The 18,987-nt window shown below is 43.8% G+C and overlaps 1 protein-coding gene across 7 annotated transcripts in view; it reads left to right on the top strand.

Moving 5' to 3' along the window:
• Positions 1-18,987, top strand: part of PPP2R2B (protein phosphatase 2 regulatory subunit Bbeta) — a 448,554-nt gene that overhangs the window by 168,740 nt on the left and 260,827 nt on the right. For 2 of the 7 annotated variants that reach the window (XM_004744682.3, XM_004744681.3), the window contains one exon: positions 9,046-9,239. The exons of 3 other annotated variants lie outside the window; for them this stretch is intronic. In XM_004744682.3, coding sequence (XP_004744739.1) covers positions 9,046-9,239 — 194 coding nt within the window. Of the gene's footprint in view, positions 1-8,379; positions 9,240-18,987 lie in introns of those variants that run through there. 2 more of the 7 variants (XM_004744690.3, XM_004744680.3) reach the window with 2 other exon arrangements.

An 18,987-nucleotide genomic window follows, 5' to 3' on the forward strand; every position in this document is an offset into this window, starting at 1 on the left:
TCTCAGTCAGATTTCTATCGCTGTATCTTTACATTTCTCCACCTTTAGTGGCCCTAGGAGAGTCCAGAGAGTCAGCTGTGGAAATCCTTTTTTTGGCAGTGACATCTGGCAATGTGGCTTCTTCTTCTAGCTGGAATTGAAGCCATAGGCTCAAACTAAACAGTTGATTGACCTATACGAGTGATAACTGTACTGAATTATACCTTTCTTGCTATTATATATTGTTATATAGTGTCATTTTAGCACTTTCAGAATCGGGGTCTTTTTTTTCCTCTATTAGACTAGTTTACTGGTTTTGGGGGGAAATGTAGACTGAGTTCAATTATACTGTTCCATTTAACATATATGTGTGTGTGTGTGTGTATATTTATGTAACATAAATATATATATAAATATATATATGTTATGTTATGTATATTTATATATTATATATATATTATATATATTTATGTAACATAATATATATATATGTATGTGTATGTGTTTATTTTTTCCATATTCAGTTGGTATTACTTGAACATAGTTGTGAGGCCTATTACATTCATGTTGTTTAGTTTGGTTTTAGCATGATAATCTTGTTCAAGTCTTTAGTAGATAAAAATCTCTCTTAGAAAAAATATAATAAAACCCATTTTGTGACCGGAATGAACTTTTTCCCCCCTAAGATTTTCTTTATTTATTTGAGAAAGTGTAAGCGAGCACCAGCTGGGGAGGAGTAGAGGGAGAGGGTAAAGTAGGCTCCCTGCTGACCAGAGAGCCCAGCGTGGGGCCAGATCACAGGATCCTGGGATCCTGGGATCATGGCCTGAGCTGAAGGCAGACGCTTAACTGAATGAGCCACCCAGGCACCTCGAATGGCACTTTTTGGAAAAGTTCCTCTGTTCCTGTGCTGCCGCCACTACACACATGTGGTTATTGAGCCCTAGAAATGTGACTAGCTCTGAGAGGTACCATATGTGTAAAATATGCAGCAGATTTCAGAGACTTGGGATAAAAAAAAAAGTATAATACATCAGTAATAATTTTATATTGATTATATGTTGAAATCATAATATTTCTGATAGAGTAAAGAAAATATTTTCTTTTCCCAAAAACCTTCTAAAACATTTTAAAAATATCATGAAAATTATTTTATCTGCTTCTTTTCACTTACTAATGTAGTAGGTTAAAAATTTTATAAGCATGGCCTGCATTACATTTCTATCAGAGTTGTCGTTCTGTGCCTTTGGTAGCTTGTACATTTATATTATGTCCTAATTGCCTCCTGAGCAGAAAATGACTATTGACCTTTCCAATACAAGGTTGCATCCAAAAAAGTGTTTCATAACATTAAAAAAAAAACTTTAGGGATACCTGGGTGGCTCAGTCAGTGAAGTATCCGACTCCTGATTTCAACTCATGTCATGGTCTCAGGCTTGTGAGGTCAAGCCCCGGGCTCTGCACTGGGCATAGAGCCTGCTTGAGATTCTCTCTCCATCCCTCTGCCCCTCCCCACCTTAAAATATTTTAAAAATATTCTTATTATAAAAATAATACATGTTCTAAATTTTCTTTGACAAAAATATAAACAACAAAGATAACCACACATAACCACTGCATAGTATTTTTATATATGGATTTTCACATACACACACTTTTTTTTAATCAAGAAAGGGGAAACTAGAATATGCTGTTTTTTGACTTTTTAAAATAATATAACATAAATATCTATCCTTATCATTACATACCCTTACCTTTTTTTGTACTCATATTAGACTAAAGAACATGACCTACTCCAAGCAGTAAAAGTGGCTTTTGATAGCAGAGATTTTTTTTTTAATCCTTAGTAACAGCTTTATTGAGATCCTATACCATCAAAATTCACTTTTTAAAAGCATACTGAAATTCAGTGATGTTAACTATATTCAGAGTTGTGCAACTGTTACCCTTATCTAACTTAGAACTTTTTTCATCACCCCAAAAAGAAACCCCCAAATCCATAAACATTCACTACCATTCCCCCACCCAGCCCCTGGCAACCTCATCTTTCTGTCTCTGTGGATTTGCCCATTCTGAACATTTCCCATAAATGGAATCACCTAATAGTGACACAACACGTAGTCTTCTGTGACTGACTTCTTCCAATTAGCATGTTTTCAAGTTGATCCATGTTTTAGCATGTGTCAGTACGTCATTCCTTCTTATAGCAGAATGATAATCCATTGTATGGATATATCACATTTAATCCATGTGTCACCTGATGAGCATTTGGGTTGTTTCCACTTGGGAGCTTTTGTGGGCCACAGTCACGAATATTCAGGTACAGGTTTTGGCGTGAAGACGGGTTTTCAGTTCTATTGTGTATATACCTAGAAGGGAAACTGCTAGGTCAAATGGGCTGCTTTAACATTTTGAGGAACTGTCAGACTATTTGTGGCTGCCCCATTATACAACTCTACAAGCAGCGTGCAAAGGTTCCCATTTTGCCACAACCTCACCAACACAGTAGTAAGTGGGTTTCAATTGGGAGGCTATTATTCATTTCTAAGAGAGACAAACCGGAATCTAGCAAGGCGTGATTTCAGTACAGTGGCTTCAACCCACCCCAACACACACACACACACACACACACGTACACACACATGTGTGTGTATGCAGTACCAGGCTCCTTTTTGTTTGACTATGGTTATTTATCTCTAACACCCTCAGTAAAATGGAGGTTATAATAGTACTTTCCTTTTAAGGGCTACTGTTAGAATTAAATGCAATAATGCTGGTAAAATCCTTTGCACAACACCTGGTACATAATATATACTCAAAGAAGTGTTAGCTACTAATGCTTTATCAATGGCCCAGTACTTTCCCATTGTTTGCACACACCATAATTTGCCTAGCCAATTCTGTTGGACGTTTGGATTGTTTCCAGTTTTCCGTGATTCTAACCAATGCTCTGAGAAATAACCTTATGGGGGCACCTGGGTGGCTCAGTGGGTTAAGCCTCTGCCTTCAGCTTAGGTCATGATCTCAGGGTCCTGGGATGGATCCCCACATTGGGCTCTCTGCTCAGCAGGGAGCCTGCTTCTCCCTTGTTCTCTCTGCCTGCCTCTCTGCCTATTTGTGATTTCTCTCTCTCTGTCAAATAAATAAATAAAATCTTAAAAAAAAAAAGAACCTTATAGCTAATTTTTTGCCCACATCTATGATGATTTTCTTAGGATATATTCTGTAAGTGTTATTGCTTGGTGCCTCTTAAAGAAATTTGAAAGATAATTCCAAATATATATTCTCATTTAAATTATATGAAATTTTATTTTGAGAAATGTCATCAGAAACTAGATAGTACCCCTTGGGTATTGCCGAAGGGGTTTTATAAATCCTCACCATATACCAAATACATATAAAGCAAATTGAAACTTTCTTGAATAAGACAGCCTACCTAAATTTAACTCTAAAACCACTGAATGAGAAAAGGTACAAGAGGATATTTTCTCTCAGACTCTCAGATCTGGACTCTTAAATTTGTGTTCTTCTCTCATTGTATTAATATCCTAACAAGACACTTGGAAGAGTTATCAATGAAACCAGGCAGAGAGGATGTCTTTGTTTTGCATTTAGGCAAATCCAGAGCAAAAGTAAGGAGTCAGTGGAGCTTGAACACTAGAAAAGGACAATTCATCGAGAATGGGCATGCGCTTGACATTCCTTATGTTGTCAGGACCCTCACGGGGCAGTCTCTTCCAACTCTACCACAGCAATAGCACATCCAGCCTGGAAGGGATCAAACAAAGGCATTGGGCTTCCTCTGATGGATATGGGAAAGCTTCATGGTAAAGGTAGGATTTGAAGAGTCATTTAACATGATGGCTCAAGTGTGGTCAGATGGTGGGACTTGGGAGATTAAACGCTGAGAACTGGAAGGAACTTTGCATAGATTACAGAGATGAACAGGACGATACGGTGGCAACTATTGCATTTCTACTGGTGCGCTGCTAAGTGTTTAACAATCGACTCTCCAAGCAAACAAAAACCCCAAAGCCCTGATTTATAAAGGGCTTTTAAAAATTTTCCATGATATAAATATCCAACCGTAGCAGATTTCAGATTCTAAGCTACCAACGTGAGGTCCCTCACAACAGAGCTGGAAATAGATGTGTATAATCGGCACATTCGGCTCTCAATAGCCAGTACATGGCAGCTCCAGTGTCCACAGTTTCTTTGCATAAATTACTGTACTTGGATAATTGAAGGAGCATTTTACTCTGTGAAATCCATTAAGTATGCAGAATCTGGGTTTAATACAACATTTTAAGAGCGAGATGTTTTGATGGTTAAATGCCATGTTAAAGGTACACTCGTGTGGTGTATCACACGTTCTAATGACATGCACAAAAAGGAATGGCGAAGCTTGCTGGAAACTCAGGAGATTACCCACTGAGCAGTCAACACATAAACCAGAGAGACAGTCGCGCATTCAGTGCTTAGTGATGTTAGAGAGGGATTTCGGAGGATTCCACAATAGAGAAACATGATCAGGTCTGCACGAAGAGAGGGTCATCCCAATTCCACAGGATGGCTTCTAAAGAGCTTTTTTGCAGGATGGTAAAATTTCATGTATCCAGTTTCTAGATTGCCAGTAGGACAGAAGGATAGGGAGTAAAACTCTGGTTTCTAAGTCACTTGTGTTCACATAAATGACCTACTTGTAGTTCATCTGTCCCATTCTCTACTGGTAGAGGTGCACAGAAGCCACAGCTAGGGGGGGAACTGACATTTTAGTGCTGAGCAGTTAGGCTGCTCTGAAGCCACCCAGCAACACTCTCAAGTAGTTTCTATTATTTTCTTCTATTTCGCAAACACAGAGGCCCAGAGATGTTAAATTACTTGCCAAAGGTCATGACATTCACAAATGCCTGAGCTGGGACAAACCAGGACTGCCTCTGACCCCTAAAGCCTATATTAAGAATCTCCAGACTGGCTTAGTTAAGGTTTTAATAAAATTGTAGATATTTAATGGGTTAATTGGACGGGATGACCTGCAAGTTTCCAGTGTGGGCAGCACTGACCTAACTGGGGTGAGGGCAGTGTTGGGGGGAGGGGCCATAACAAGGGTGATAAAAAAAGAATGTGTCTACATGCCATCACGCTGAATTGTGTAACTTAAGAAGACTGTGTATATGTAACTGGCCTTTTTTTGTGTGTAAGTACAAGCCTGGATTGGGTCAGTCTTTCAGAGTGTCTTCTGCTGCCCCTCTTGTAGCTTTCCATCAACTGTTAATTAGACACTAAGTGCCATGACAGCAGAAGCTAACTATACACTTTATGCACGGGTATTGCTGAGTCTTCAGTCCTGTCCCTGTGGCTGACATAGTAGGTGCTTCAATATTTGTTCATTATTGATAGTGGTGATGATAGTAAATATCCAACAAGTAATAGTAGTATCTTCTTTCCAGGATTATTCAATACATTATCTCATTAAATCCACACAATAACTCTATGAAATAGATACTATTCTTCCCCCTAATTTAGAGGTTTAAAAAATGTCTTAGGGGAATCTTGTAACTTACTCAGGGACACAATAGTAAGTGTCAGAAAATCAGCTGTGTTGGGTATCAGAGCCTTAGCATTTAGCCTTATGCTATAGTCTGTTGATTTATAATACATTTGTTGTATTTCTAAGAAAGCTCATTTTATCAAAATCAGAAGATAAAATTTCAGTTCTGTGATGAAAGGGACTCTGTTTTAACTGTATCCCTAGCACCAGAATAATTCTTGGCATATATTAAGCACTCAGTAAATATTCTTGGTACATATGCGTACAGAAATGAGCAAGACAATTATTTCAATTGTAATAAACTTAAAAACTAGAATATTACTGGCTCAGTTGGGTTTTGTTGTTGGGTACGGGGGATTTTTTGGGCAGGGATTTTAATAAGGATTGAGCTAGCAAACCTAAATATTACAAATATTTGTAATACTGAACACGTCAGTAATTTACTCGTTCATTGAAGAAATATTTATGTCTATTCAGCAAAGATAATTGAGTACCTACTAAGTACCAGACATTTAATATCAGAGATATAGTAGGAATGGTTCATAATGATAAGGTAACAACTATTACAAAATTCAGTGAGCCATGAAGAGCAACAAAAAGATGTAGAGACAAAATTCTAGAGGAAGAGACTGTGGTATGATCAGGTGATGCCTCAGGGAAGTAGAGACGGTTGAGCTGAGATGCTGAAGAATGCCAGGAACATGAGGAAAGAGCATCAGTTGGCATGTACATATCTCAAAGGCTTTTGGAAAGAACTTGACATGTTGAGGCATAGAAAGAAGGTCAACAGGTCTTCTGAGAAATGGTCTCTTTGGTCCTCTTACCACCACAGGATTGCACAGGGTTCTTTCATCCCCTGACCTCTTTCCTACGCGTCATTGTGTTCAAGCACAAAGCCAACAGCCTTATTTTTCTTGGTTTTGGTGCAGAGCCTGTCTCCCCATTGCTCGCAGTAGGAAAGAGTGGTCCACAAGGTTGAAACCTTGCAATCTCCTTACCCATGATGTATCTGTGTGGCCTGTACTGTTGAATATATGCAGGAGGGGTGCTGCAGGAAACGTGAAAGGGAAAATTTAGAAAACCCCAGAAACTTAATCTATGGAGGGGACATTTCTCCCATTGGTTACAGTGGAAAATTCCTCAAGCACAGCCTGGCCCATGAGCCTGGGCTTACCCACTTCATCATGCAGCTCTGTTCCGATCTAGCCCACAGTCCAGGAAGATAAGGGGAGGATTTCCAAACACGATTCCAAGGTCTCCTGTCACAAGTTAAGTTCATTTCGAAGGAAAACAAGATGTCTTCTTACCACTTTGAGAGGAACTTAGCTTTTCTCCCCTCTGCCCACCCTTCCCCATTTTGCTTAACAGCAAGGGAAGCTGAACTGTGTAACTACAGATGAGCTGACCACTAGAGACTTGGTGATGGATACAGCTCATCGTGTGGAAGAGCCAGCTGTGAACTGATGCCGAGTGGATTACATTGGTTTCCAGAATTTCCTTTGTGAAATTTGAACAAATAGTCAAACAAGTATGTGAGGACTTTTAACCACCAAACGAGAATCAAATGGAATTTGTTGTAAGCTGAACTTCCCTTAAAAATTTTATCAAAGACTATTTCTGCTCTCTTTCTCTCACTTTTCCGGAGATGGAATTAATGTCATTTTCCATCTGCCAGAAGCATCCACTCTTTGTGGAAATCGGATGGCAATTCCCAACCTCAGTTAAAAACTTGTTTTCCCATTTTTTTTTTGAACTTCAAATACTTCCTAAATTGCATTAGCTGAAGCATTGTATGTATATAATTAACTCACAGGTCCCTCTGGGCTCATCTAGCTCAACTTGTGGAGCTTAACTGAGCACGACGTCTGCCGATGTCTCTCCCTGCAGTGATGCCCACTGAAATGAATACCTTCTACAAGAGGAAAACGGGGAAATAGCTTTTCCAATTTGGCTTTTTTAGGGAGTTGGGTAGCTTCATAAATGATTTTATCGGTTTCATAAGGGTAGTGATCAAGTTTTCTTTTAAATACTGAATTTGCAATATGGGGAAACATCAGGGGTGAGAATTCTGCATTTGTTTCCTAGATGAAGTTGGGAGGCAGGTCTCTTTTTTCTGTTTATTGGGTCTTTGAAAGCTCTTCAGGGTGGCAGTGGCTCTCTGCGGGCACAGGGCTCCTGGGTCCCTTCCATCTTGGGAGGAGACATAAGCTGTTTCTACAGTGCTGTGTCTTCACAAGCAAGACCTACAGGAGGTCCTGCTTCACTTGGTCCAAAACGAAGTGCACAGGGCTAGAGAAGGTGGACTTTTTCGGACTGACTGTGGTCTGGCTTCATAACTCAGCCCTCTCGTTTCCCTCTGCCTGTGTAGACACAGACGCCTAGAATAGGAAGGGGATGTTGACTCTGTCTGGAATGGAGAAGTCATAGGTGGTCGCAGAAAAGTTCTGCTCCCCGTTCTGTTCCTAGCCCAGGAAGCTTCTATTAGGCTATGGCAGCCCTTCTTCCCATTCTCCCCTCTCTGAGGCTTCAAACCCCAGGCCTCGCCGTTGAACTTTATCAAGGGACCGCATACCTCACCCAAGGGTGAGCGAAAGGGACCCAAGTGTGGTCTTCCTGCCTACCCCAGAGGACCCACTTCTCTTCGCGGCCCTAAAGCGCAGGTGTCCGGAGCAAGGCAGCGAGCTAGGGACTCTGGGGGCCTCAGTAAACGCTGCCCTTAGCCGCGTGGCACGGTTGGAGGGCGCTTGCCAGAGCGCCTCTCTGGTTTTCCCAGGAACCTGCCGGCTCGCTGCTTGCTGCCCAGGTGCCGGTTCGCGGCTGCGTGCGCCCCACTGCAGCAGAGAGCAGCCGCAGCCTCTGCCTCGGTCACCAGCGCTGCTGGGGAAGAGTCCTGGGGCTGCTGACGCGGTTGGGAGGAGCCTCGCCTTTAATGCACCAGCCGCCTCCAGCCTCCTTCTGCAGCAGCAGCAGCAGCGGCGGCAGCAGCTGCGAGTGCGCGCGTGTGGGTGTGAGGGTGAGTGCGCTGGCGCCGGCCGCAGCGCCCTGCCCAGCTCCCCGCCGCCTTCCTCGCCCCCGCCAGCCGGAGCCGCCCTCCCGTGGGACCAGCACCCTGCTCCCGGCCGGCCCAGCCCGAATCCGGCCCCTGCCATCTCGCCACTGCAGCTCGGGTCCAGAAAGGCACCATTTTGTTGCGGCCGCCCGCTCTCCCAGGGGGAGGAGGGACCTTTTTTGCATTTTGGAGCGGCTGCCAACGTGGGGAACCTGTTGGGCATCTCCCCAGCCCCGCTTGTGAGCGCCTCCCGGGCTACGGGCGGGCCCGGACCCCTCGGGGCACGGCGCATCTTGGCACCCGGAGGCAGCGGAGCCGGGCGCAGCATCCTCGCTGGGAATTGGAGCTGGAGTGAGCGCACCGCGGGAGGAGCCGCCGCAGCCTCGGAGATCCCGAGTGGAGGAGGTGACAGCTCCATTGCCGGGTTTTTATTTTTTTTCTCTCCGCCTCCCCGTCTCCTCCTCAGGCTCGGACCATGGTGCAGTCCCACCGGCTCCCCTGCCCCCCTCTCCTGTGAGACTGGCTGCGGGGAGGGATCATGGATACTTGTCTGCCGGCTTCTGGTTCCCACGCAAGTAAGCCTGCTGTCAATGGAGGAGGACATTGATACCCGCAAAATCAACAACAGTTTCCTGCGCGACCACAGCTATGCGACCGAAGGTAACGCCAGCCCCGCTGCATTCCGCCGCTGGGGCCGGGCGCAAGTTGCGGATCGCTGGGCTCGGCGGGCAGCCGCGCGCCGAGTGGCGGAGACTCCTCCCGGCCGGGGGCTGGGGCGGGGGCTCGGCCCGCGGGGACAGCGGCCGGTGCGCCCCACATCCACCCGGGCTCCGCGAGGCGAGCCCGGCGTTCAGCAGCAGGTGGACCCGGCGCCCGCGGGAGTTAAAATGGCCCTCGGGGATCAGGCTTTGCAGGGTGGGGCTCCCGACTGGGAAAATGACCCCGTGAAGGCAGATGACCCCTCCCCCAAGACGTTTGCCGGGATCTTGGAGGGGCAGAGAAGAAAGGGCCCCAGTCGGATCCGAGGTCCTTCCCCCCATCCTGACGGAATGATGTTGTGTCTCTCCGTGGCGGCAGGGAGGGCATGGTTTCATTTCCTGCCGGTCTATCACTCCGTCCAGGTTACCTGCTCAGACAATCAGAACCCCAAAAGGCCCTTTGCAAAAGGGCTAGCCCTTCTCCCCTTGGAAGTGCATTAGCAAGAAATCAAAAGGTAGCTGGGGAGACGGCGTTCCAGCAGCGAGCGAACGAGTCTGACACGTGGGGCCAGCAATGCGATCAGTGGGGCCTTTAAAATCACCATTATGAATTCTGCAGCAGTAGTTTCTGCTGAATCAACAGCCAGCAGAAAGCAAGAGGGTTCAGTAAGCCGAGCTTTGCCAAGAGGTGAAATTGTCGTGGCGCTCTCTCTCTCGCTCTCGCTCTCTCCCCGCTTGTTCTGACGTTAGCAGGCAGGCAGGGAAAGTCAGCAGGTGGAATCTCATTCTGCCTTTTGTGTGTGAATAGAGAGTAGAGGCATTTTTTTTCAAATGCCAAAACTTTTGCATTTTTGCTTTCATTTTCTACCTGTAGGCCCTTATCCTTAACCACTCATATAAAGTGTTGCATTATCACCTTGTAACGTACACGTGAGAAAATGTGTGTGAAAATGCTTGAGGAAAACAGTGCACGTATGTTAATTTAAGACAATTCTTGGTACTCTTGGATACTAACATTTTTATAATCTTTAATCAAATCAAGACTCAGAAAAATGTGATGGGGTTGGGGTAGTAGAAGAGTTCAAACTCTGAAAGAGAAAAAAAGATACAATATGGGGGCAAAGGTGGCATCGTCTACAAACATCCTGGTAAGTTTTAGGTAATAAAGAACGCCCCATGCCATTGAAAACAGATTCTTCATTTATCATTATTATTGGAGAGTGTCCAGCCTAATGAGTCCATGGTGCTAGACAGATTAAGCAGACCTGTATGAGCTCTGCCATTCAGGAGCATAGAGATGGCTTTTAGAGATGTTCTGCCTGTCCCTCCCCCATACAGACACCATACTTGCTGAGTCTTTTCATTTGCAGGATGACAGGGTGGTTAGAAGATGTTCTTTCTTGGTCTCAAGTGCTTTGTCACTGACTCAGTTACCAGGTAGATTAGGACTAGCTCCATGTCTGAGCATGTCATCCAAGAGAGAAGTTGGCCTTGGGTCTGTTGGTTTTTCCCGGTGATTCTTCTTTCTGTTTGTGACAACAAAGAAAGAGGGCTGCCTTCATGTTTTCTTCTAGATTGCTTTATGCCTCTAAGTGCAGGCACAGGAAACTTACTGAGCTGGGAAGATGGGCAAATTGGGGCTGTGTGAATGGGAGTATCATCCCTAGAATGAAGGAGTGAATTAAAAATGGAATTCCTTAGTTCTTTGTGGGCTCCAGACACTGCCCTGATCTTTGGTCCTTTCTTATGGCATTTTTGTAAACTCTGATTCTGGGTAAAATAACTAAGTTCGTGTAGTCAAAAAGAGGCATGAGTTTATAGCAGACCGCTCTCGAAAATCTTTCTGTCTGAATCAACCTCTCAGAATGTTCCGCCTCTCATATACACACACCACACTGGAAACTAAACAAAACCTTTATTTTTCAGTATGCCTTCAGGTATCTTTACCTGATGTTATTGAAAGTCTGGGAAGAAGGGGGGGAAATGCAAGTCGGACAGAGTAAATAGCAAAAGTTGGGTACAGCAGGAAGTTCTCTATGATCTTAATCTGTTCATTTAGGGAACATTCATGTGTGGCTGGCCGCAGGGGCAAGAATCCATCCTCTCTCTTCTGATGAATACCTTGGAAGTGCCAAGTACACCTTGAAATATCACCAGATCAAAATATTATTTGTTAAAATCCTCTTTGTTGAGGGCTTGCCTCAGAAGCACCCTTCTCCTTTATTAACTTAAATCTATTTTCTCTTAAACCTGACCTTAGTTTCTAGGTCCTTCTACAGACTTTGCTTTGCTTTTTGTCTTCCTTGATATTTCAGCATTTTTCCACCTGGCCAGATATGTCAAGGGTTTTTTTGTTTGTTTGTTTATTTGTTTTTCCTCCAAAATCTCCTTCACATTTATCTCTAAATTTTTCTTTGCTTTGCTTTGCTCAGATCATTCCACACTGCAGTATTCTATTTAAAGCTGAAAGGTTTTTGCTGTGTAGTTAGTGTGAAGGACTCTAAGCTCAATTTGCATTGTAAGTGGTAGCTGCAGGCAAGTTCCGCCAGCTAAGAGCAATGCAAATGCTAAAGGACACTTTTACCCAAGCTCTTCTCTCTTATTTTCTCTCCCTCTCCCCTCTCCCTGGCCCTTCTCCCCACCAACACCCCCTCCTTCCGTCCCCTCCTTTCCCTACCCACCGCCCCCACCCACCACCACAGGGAAGAAAAAGAACACATGATGTATATTTATTAAAGACATTTCCTATGAGTCTTCTTTTATGCTGAGCATCAAAGTTACCACCCTCCTCGATCTTTATCTTGTCTCCCTTTTTCCGCTTATCATCTTGGAGCATCTTCTGTTTCTCATGTCATTGCTGAGCTTTTTAAATATAGCATTTCAATATCTCCACGTCCTGCTCACTGAATGCTATTAACATTTGCAAATAAGGCAAGTGGGCAACTGAGGCCCACAGATGTTGCTAATTTGTGAGGGTCACACAATGAGGGAGGAGCTTGCCTTCAAACTCAAGACCGTTTGCAGCGTGTGCTCTTCCGCTGAGAAAGTCGGCACTGCCTCATTTTCCTTCCTTCAACCATTAGTTCCTGTTAGGAGGAAGACCACTATGGTGTTATCTTCATGTATAAATTGTATTTTCTATCTGGGGTCAAATTCTTGGCAGGGATCATTTGAACATGTGTATATGGGAGTAGATATGGCGAAAAGTGGGGTTGGAATGACTACAGAAATAAAGTCAACACAATATTTTTACTGGCTTTTTCAGGTAATGGAACTCTGGGGGTCCTAACCAAGGCTTCATCTCTCAAATCCCTTTGATCTCTCAGTGGACTTCTTTATTTTCAGACTTAGAACTGACCAAAACCCTCTCTCGATTAGGGCAGTTTGAGAGTTTTCTACACTGATCTTCCCACTCTTCCGTGAGGCCAGAGACAGAATAAATGTTTTTCCTAGCTGAGTTTACAGGAATGGCAATCTGGTTTGAAGAGGAAGTCAGAGAACAAGTTTTTTGCTGTTTGTTGTTGTTGTTTTTAAAGATTTTATTTATTTATTTGACAGAGAGAGACACAGAGAGGGAACACAAGCAGGGGGATAGGGAGAGGGGAGTCAGGCTCCTTGCTGGACAGGCAGCCCAACTCCGGCTCCATCCCAGGGCCCTGGGATCATGACCTGAGCCTATGGCAGATGCTTAATGACTGAGCCATCCAGGCGCTCTGGGAGAACATGCTTTAAAATAACTACTCTGTTCTCAATTTCCTTGGCTGTAAAATGGGAATAACAATAGAACCTGTACCACAGCGAAAAAAATTAATACAGGAAAAGCACTCAAGACAGTGCCTAATGAAAAAGCTGGACCTTGGTAAATGCCGTCAGTACAGTACAGGCACATTTGCATAGCAAACACGCATTTTCCTTGGATCGTGTCTTGACTGGGTATGGTCTTGAGGGGAATGGCTAGTGGAGATGGGAGAGAAGTCACTAAAACCTACCAGTCTCTTCTTTGTTAGCAAATCAGCCATGGGTCTTGCCATTTAGTTACTTGCTTTAGTGTCCTTGCTGGTTACATTCTGGCAGTGAATAAGTTTCATCTTCTCGCAGAGGCCTTAAAAAAAAACCTATACTATCTACACATTAAAGGAAGAATGAATTTATTATTCCATGATTTATGATTATATTATTATTATTACATAATTATTGATTCATTCTGCCTTTAATTCCTTCAACAAATATTAGCTGACTTTCTGCAGAGGTGATCCAGCATGGTCCAATACAAACGTGGTATCAGGCTGGCGCAGGAGGCAGATATTAAAGAATTTGGCAAATAAATTTGTAATTACCAGTGGTGATAAGTGACTTTCAGGGAAAGCACAGTGTGCCTCTAGATCATATATAAGGCAGGAAGGGGGATCTAATTTAGTCGGGGGGACCAGAGGCAGCCTCTCTGAGAAAGTTTTAAGTTGAGAACTAAAGGATCAGTCAGAAATTAACAAGAGGTGAAGGAATTCAGGTAGAAGGAACAACAGGTATAAAGCCCAGAGATTTAAAATCATGTGACTGATTTGAAGAATAGAAAGCTGCCTGTGGAATATAGGGAGCAAGAGGAAGAGTGATGAAAATTAGACCAGAACCTGCTGTTTACTCTGGAATGCACCAAAACTGGGAAAGATCCATGCTAGGATGAATGGTTGGATGGATAGATGGATGAATGGATAGATACATGATAAAACAAGTTTGAACTGTTCATGGTAAAATTGAGGGGAGTCCATCAGTGGATAGTGACTATATTTTTTTTTCAATTTTGCTGACTATTTAAAATGTTTCATAATAAAATGTCACAAAAGAGAGACTGGAGAGGTGGTCAGAGACCAGATCATGTTGAGATTTGACCATAAGGAGTTTGGACTTTCTCCAAAAATGGATCGAAAGCCATTAAAGGATTTTAATCGGGATGGTAATATGATCAGGTTTGTTTTTTCAAAGCTCAGTCTAGCTGCTATGCAGGGTGGGGTCAGAGGGCCGGGGAGGAAATGAATAGAGCAAAAGGGGAATAGTTAGGATACCACAGCTGTACTCTAGGACGGTGGCAGCAGTAGAAGTGGAGAGAATTAGGTGACTCTGATACATCATAGAAGAAGGATGGATATAACTTACTTGGTGTGATAGATTGGGCAGAGATAGAGAAGTAGATGGAGGTGAGTGTCAAGGACGACTCCCAGGACTTTGCCATGAGACGGGATGCATAACGGAACTTCTCACTGACACTGGAAAAAGACTTTGGAAATTGATTAGTCTGAGGGGTGTGTGAGCCACTTTGCCTCACAGCAAGACCCTCAAGCAGTTAGATATCTGGGTCTGAAGGTCAGAAACAAGATCGAGACTGGATGTACCATTTGAGATGTCAGCAGCACATTAAAAGTATCTAAAGTCATGTGAATAGATGAGATGCCTAGGAGAAAAGCACTCCAGGGCAGAACAAGGAAACTTAATTTGGCTTGGCACAGAGAAATTGTAACAAAAAGGAACCCACAATGGAATGCCTTGGCGTAAACCTAACTCTAACACATGCTGAAATTATTCAGAGAACACTGTATGGCCATTTCTCAGCAATGGGGGTAGAATAAGAAGAGTCCAGTCTTGGGTGAGTTGAGTGCAGAGGGTCTCCAGACTTGAGTGAGATCTGTGTGATTTCTGAAATGTTACAGCTTCCTAGGGGGCACGGGAATAAAAGTGAGAAGGCAAAAGTCCCTACTTCCTGTCCCCCACGCCCATTTCACACACTCTCAAGAGGGAAGCTAAGATGCGTAAAAGTAGGACGGTACATGAAAATGGCTTTTGATATGAAGGGGCTGGGAAGGCACTAGAAAAATAAAAGGAGCTGGTGTCAGATGATGGAGAGCTGCCTTGTAGTTCCTTAAGTTGCTTTGATATTTGTATGCAAATGCCAGATCAGAATAGTACTTCCAATGCATATGGATGAATGTTTGAGTTCTCTGCTGTTCTCAGAAAAATCTGAAATGGAAGGTGGAAAGAAGCAGCCTTATACTATTGTAAATGACCTTTCTGGGGATGGGAAATGTTCTGCTACCAAACATAATAACCAGAGTACATTGAAAATCACTAGCGAGTATTCATTATTAGCATCCAGGTCCCCAGGGGCAATCTCCAGCCCTTTATGAGGACTGGTCAGAAACATGCCAGTGAACCTGGGGTGAATAATATTAGGCCAGTTCTGTCAAAATATTGGTAATGCTCAATGAAAAGAGCATAGCTGTAGACTGACATTCCTAGACTCTAGCATTTGCATTTATGAAGAAACCAAGGGCCCCGTTTCAGCACTTAGCCGAGGGAAGAGAACTGAGGTTTCTCAAGCACAGTCTATCCCAGGCATTTTCCTAGGTGTCACGTATATGTTTACTCATTTAATCTCCTTCAACGATCACGGGAGAATGGTTGCATTAGTCTCCTTTCTCAGACCAAGAAATTTCGAGCTTTGGAAAAACAAAGAGACTTATGGAAGGTCCCATACTTGTAAGTGGTAAAACCAGCTTATAAGCCATGACTGCCTGGACCTGAGGCACGTGCTCTTCTCCTGCCCCTGCTGCCTCTGGTCAGGTGGGGGGAGATGCAGGTTATATTCTCTCTTTTGCATTTATCCCCATGGTGCACATTCAGTGCGGCTGGACTGACTTTGTCCATCTTTCTAGAAGGGCAGTGCACTTGTCTGAGCCTTCGCCATTGTCCCACAGGAAGGAAGTTGAACTTTTCCACCCAATGCCAGGATCCTTAGTTGACCTTCTCCTCGAGATGTATTCTACTCTGTAAGGAAAGAAGGAAAATACTTATGGAATTGAGCAAATTGTGAGAATTAGCTGGGTTTTTATACATCAGTCCATATCCCTCACCCTTAGCATAGGAGGTCAACAGTGCAGTTGCCAGGCTGTGCTGGGATGGCTCCCCTGGACCTTTGGGGCGCCCATTCTCCAAAAATGGTAGCAACTCCTGTAGTTGGCTCAGGCAACAAAAGGAAGAGGTAGAAGCAGGTACGTGATGGCAGTTGTGTGAGGCCTCGTTTTTGGCCAGAAAGGCTCGCCCATGCTGTTGGCCTTGTCCCCCATTAAGAAGATTGCTTTCACCAAACTTGTCATCTTTACCACCAATCTGCCTTCTTTTACCTCTCTAACAGAACTCTAGGATCAGGCTGAAAATCCGGATAGACCAGATCTGACATAGCTATTTCATTGGGAGCATATTGTTTTTACAAAACCACTAGGCTCTGTCTGACAAATAAATAAAGAAAATCTTAAAAAAAAACAAAACAAAAAACCACTAGGAACTTTGTTTCAAGTGACCCAGGAACCCTTGAATTCTTATGCTCCAAGTTCAGTGTGGAAAGAGTGGGAGATGATGATGGTAGGAGCTGCATGTGTGAAATCCACAGAAAACTCATTATTATTAATTTTGGAGAAGGGGTCATTGTAACCGAAAGTGATAGGTGTGTAGGGGATTTGTCTTTGCTTGGGAAGAAAGAGACCTGATTGCTTCCAGGAAACATAGAGAAAAGAAGGGGACTCTGTGGGTAAGGAGCAAAAAAATGCACAGGACCTCAGGACCTGGAGGGACCCTGAAGGGCAGGATTTTGACCTAAGAAAGGGGAGGTCTGCTAGAAGTGTGCCAGAGAGTACCTTACCTGCACTGAGCTTGATGCTAGGGGACCAACAGCCTCCTCTTCGCCATGCATTGCAATGCTGACTCCATTGTTGTGAATCCACCAGGTAATGAACCTGAAGTAGTCACAGAATGGCAGGCTACCTCCTCCACATAATATGGGGGAGGCTCATCTCTGTGATGCTCAATAGATACACAAGTGGGCAGAGGGTAGACAAGCTGCAAACAACCCTCACAGATACCGCAGGAAGGTGCTGAGCACTCCCAGGTGGTCTGAAAGACAAAAGTCAGATCCTTAAGTACAAAATGTCACCAGAAGTTGTACCAAGGAGGAGAGCTATATAAGAAACTTCGGAGAGTTAACTTCAGAAGTCAAGTTGGGGCCGGGAACACCCAAGTTAGGAGGTCGGTTGGTTCACCATCGTTGTAGTCCTATCACTGTCTTGTCCAGTCCCCTGTCTAGGTCTTTATTTTAATCTGGCAAATAATACAAGTGTCTTCTTACTTGAAAGGACTCAAGCATTACAGAAGTTGACAAAGCAGGGGCGCCTGGCTGGCTGAGTCAGTAGAGCATGTGACTCTTGATCTCAGGGTTGCAAGTTTGAGCCCCATGTTGGGTGTTGAGATTACTTATATATTAAAAAAAAAAAAATCTTAGAGAAATAGACAAAGCAAAGCATGAGTCACCCTCTATCCCCACGCCCATCCCACTGCCCTGCCTGGAGTTAGCACTGTCATTAGTTGACAAGGCTTCCTTGTGGCCATCTTTGGTTGTATTTTCATACACTTAAATATACATGTACACATAGATATTGTGGGAGGGATTGTTTGTTTGCATAAGTGAATGCATACTGCTTGTTCTGTTTGCACTTTGCTTTTTCTCCCACTCAGTGATTTCGGAAGATCTTTCCATGTCAGGACACCTACAGTTGCCTTGTTCTTTATAATGGCTACATGGTGCACTGTGGTATGATGGTACCATAATTTATTTAGTAGTTCCCTGGTGGATGGATGGAGAGTATTTCTGGCTTTTTATATTACATACAATGCTGTGGTGACTGTCTGTCTGTCTATCATCTATCCATCCATCCATTGTTTGTGTTCAAAGATTCTCCTTCCTGATTTTACCATCTTTAAAGCCAAGATACTGGTTCCTTTTTCTCCACAAAGAGGTAAGAAGGGCATTTTGGTCCTTCATTTCTTCTCTAAAGAACCTTGGATCAATCCTGTAACTGCGTGAACTTGCATTTCCTCATGTCTAATAAGGAAACACCTAGCATATCTACTTCTATGTGCCCAGCACTGTGTATTCTATAACCATTTTAGATTTGAGTGGATAAGTGTAAAGTTTAGTTGGTAGCGGTTGTGGAAGGCTTGTTATGTGCCAGGAACGATCTTCCAAAGTATTTTTCTAATTTAGTCCTCAGAACTCCAGAGGTTGATACTGTCCTTACCCCCTTGAAGTAAAACGTTGAAGCAGAACAAGGTGTCCAAGATCACCCACTGGTGAGTGGCAGAACAGAAGTCACTTCCGGGTCTGCCAGACTAGTAGATGGACACACCTGTTTAAAACAGAAGTCATGATGTTGACACAGGGAAAAGAGGATTCCTTTTTCTACAGAAATACCATTTTGAATCAAGGCCAATAGAAAAGGTCCAATTTTTATCAAGATTTTGAAAATGAGCGGAGGGAACACTAGAAGGGGATGGAGCATTGTTCGGAGTGATGTAGAACGCACATCCAAAGACCTGGGTGTAATTCCCAGTCCCACTGTCATAATTAGTCACTTTTACTCTGGGGGCTTCAGTTTCCTAATCTCCTAAAATGAGGCTGAAGGTGGGGGAGGGGTGGCATGCTCTGTCTAGATTTTTCTGGCTCCAAGTTTCCATGACGCCCTACGTCTGTGTTTGACGCTTGTGCCATTTCGGCTTCTGAAGTCTTCTTCTTAAGTCTGTTGTGACATCGTGCTCACAGGTGAGTGTGGGGGACACAGACGCTGGCTTTCATCGGCCCCACAACTCCAGGCTTGGCTGTAAGAGCTGAT

Source organism: Mustela putorius, unplaced genomic scaffold, assembly GCF_011764305.1.
Source record: "Mustela putorius furo isolate JIRA1106 unplaced genomic scaffold, ASM1176430v1.1 tig00000145_pilon_pilon_pilon, whole genome shotgun sequence".
Taxonomy (NCBI): domain Eukaryota; kingdom Metazoa; phylum Chordata; class Mammalia; order Carnivora; family Mustelidae; genus Mustela; species Mustela putorius.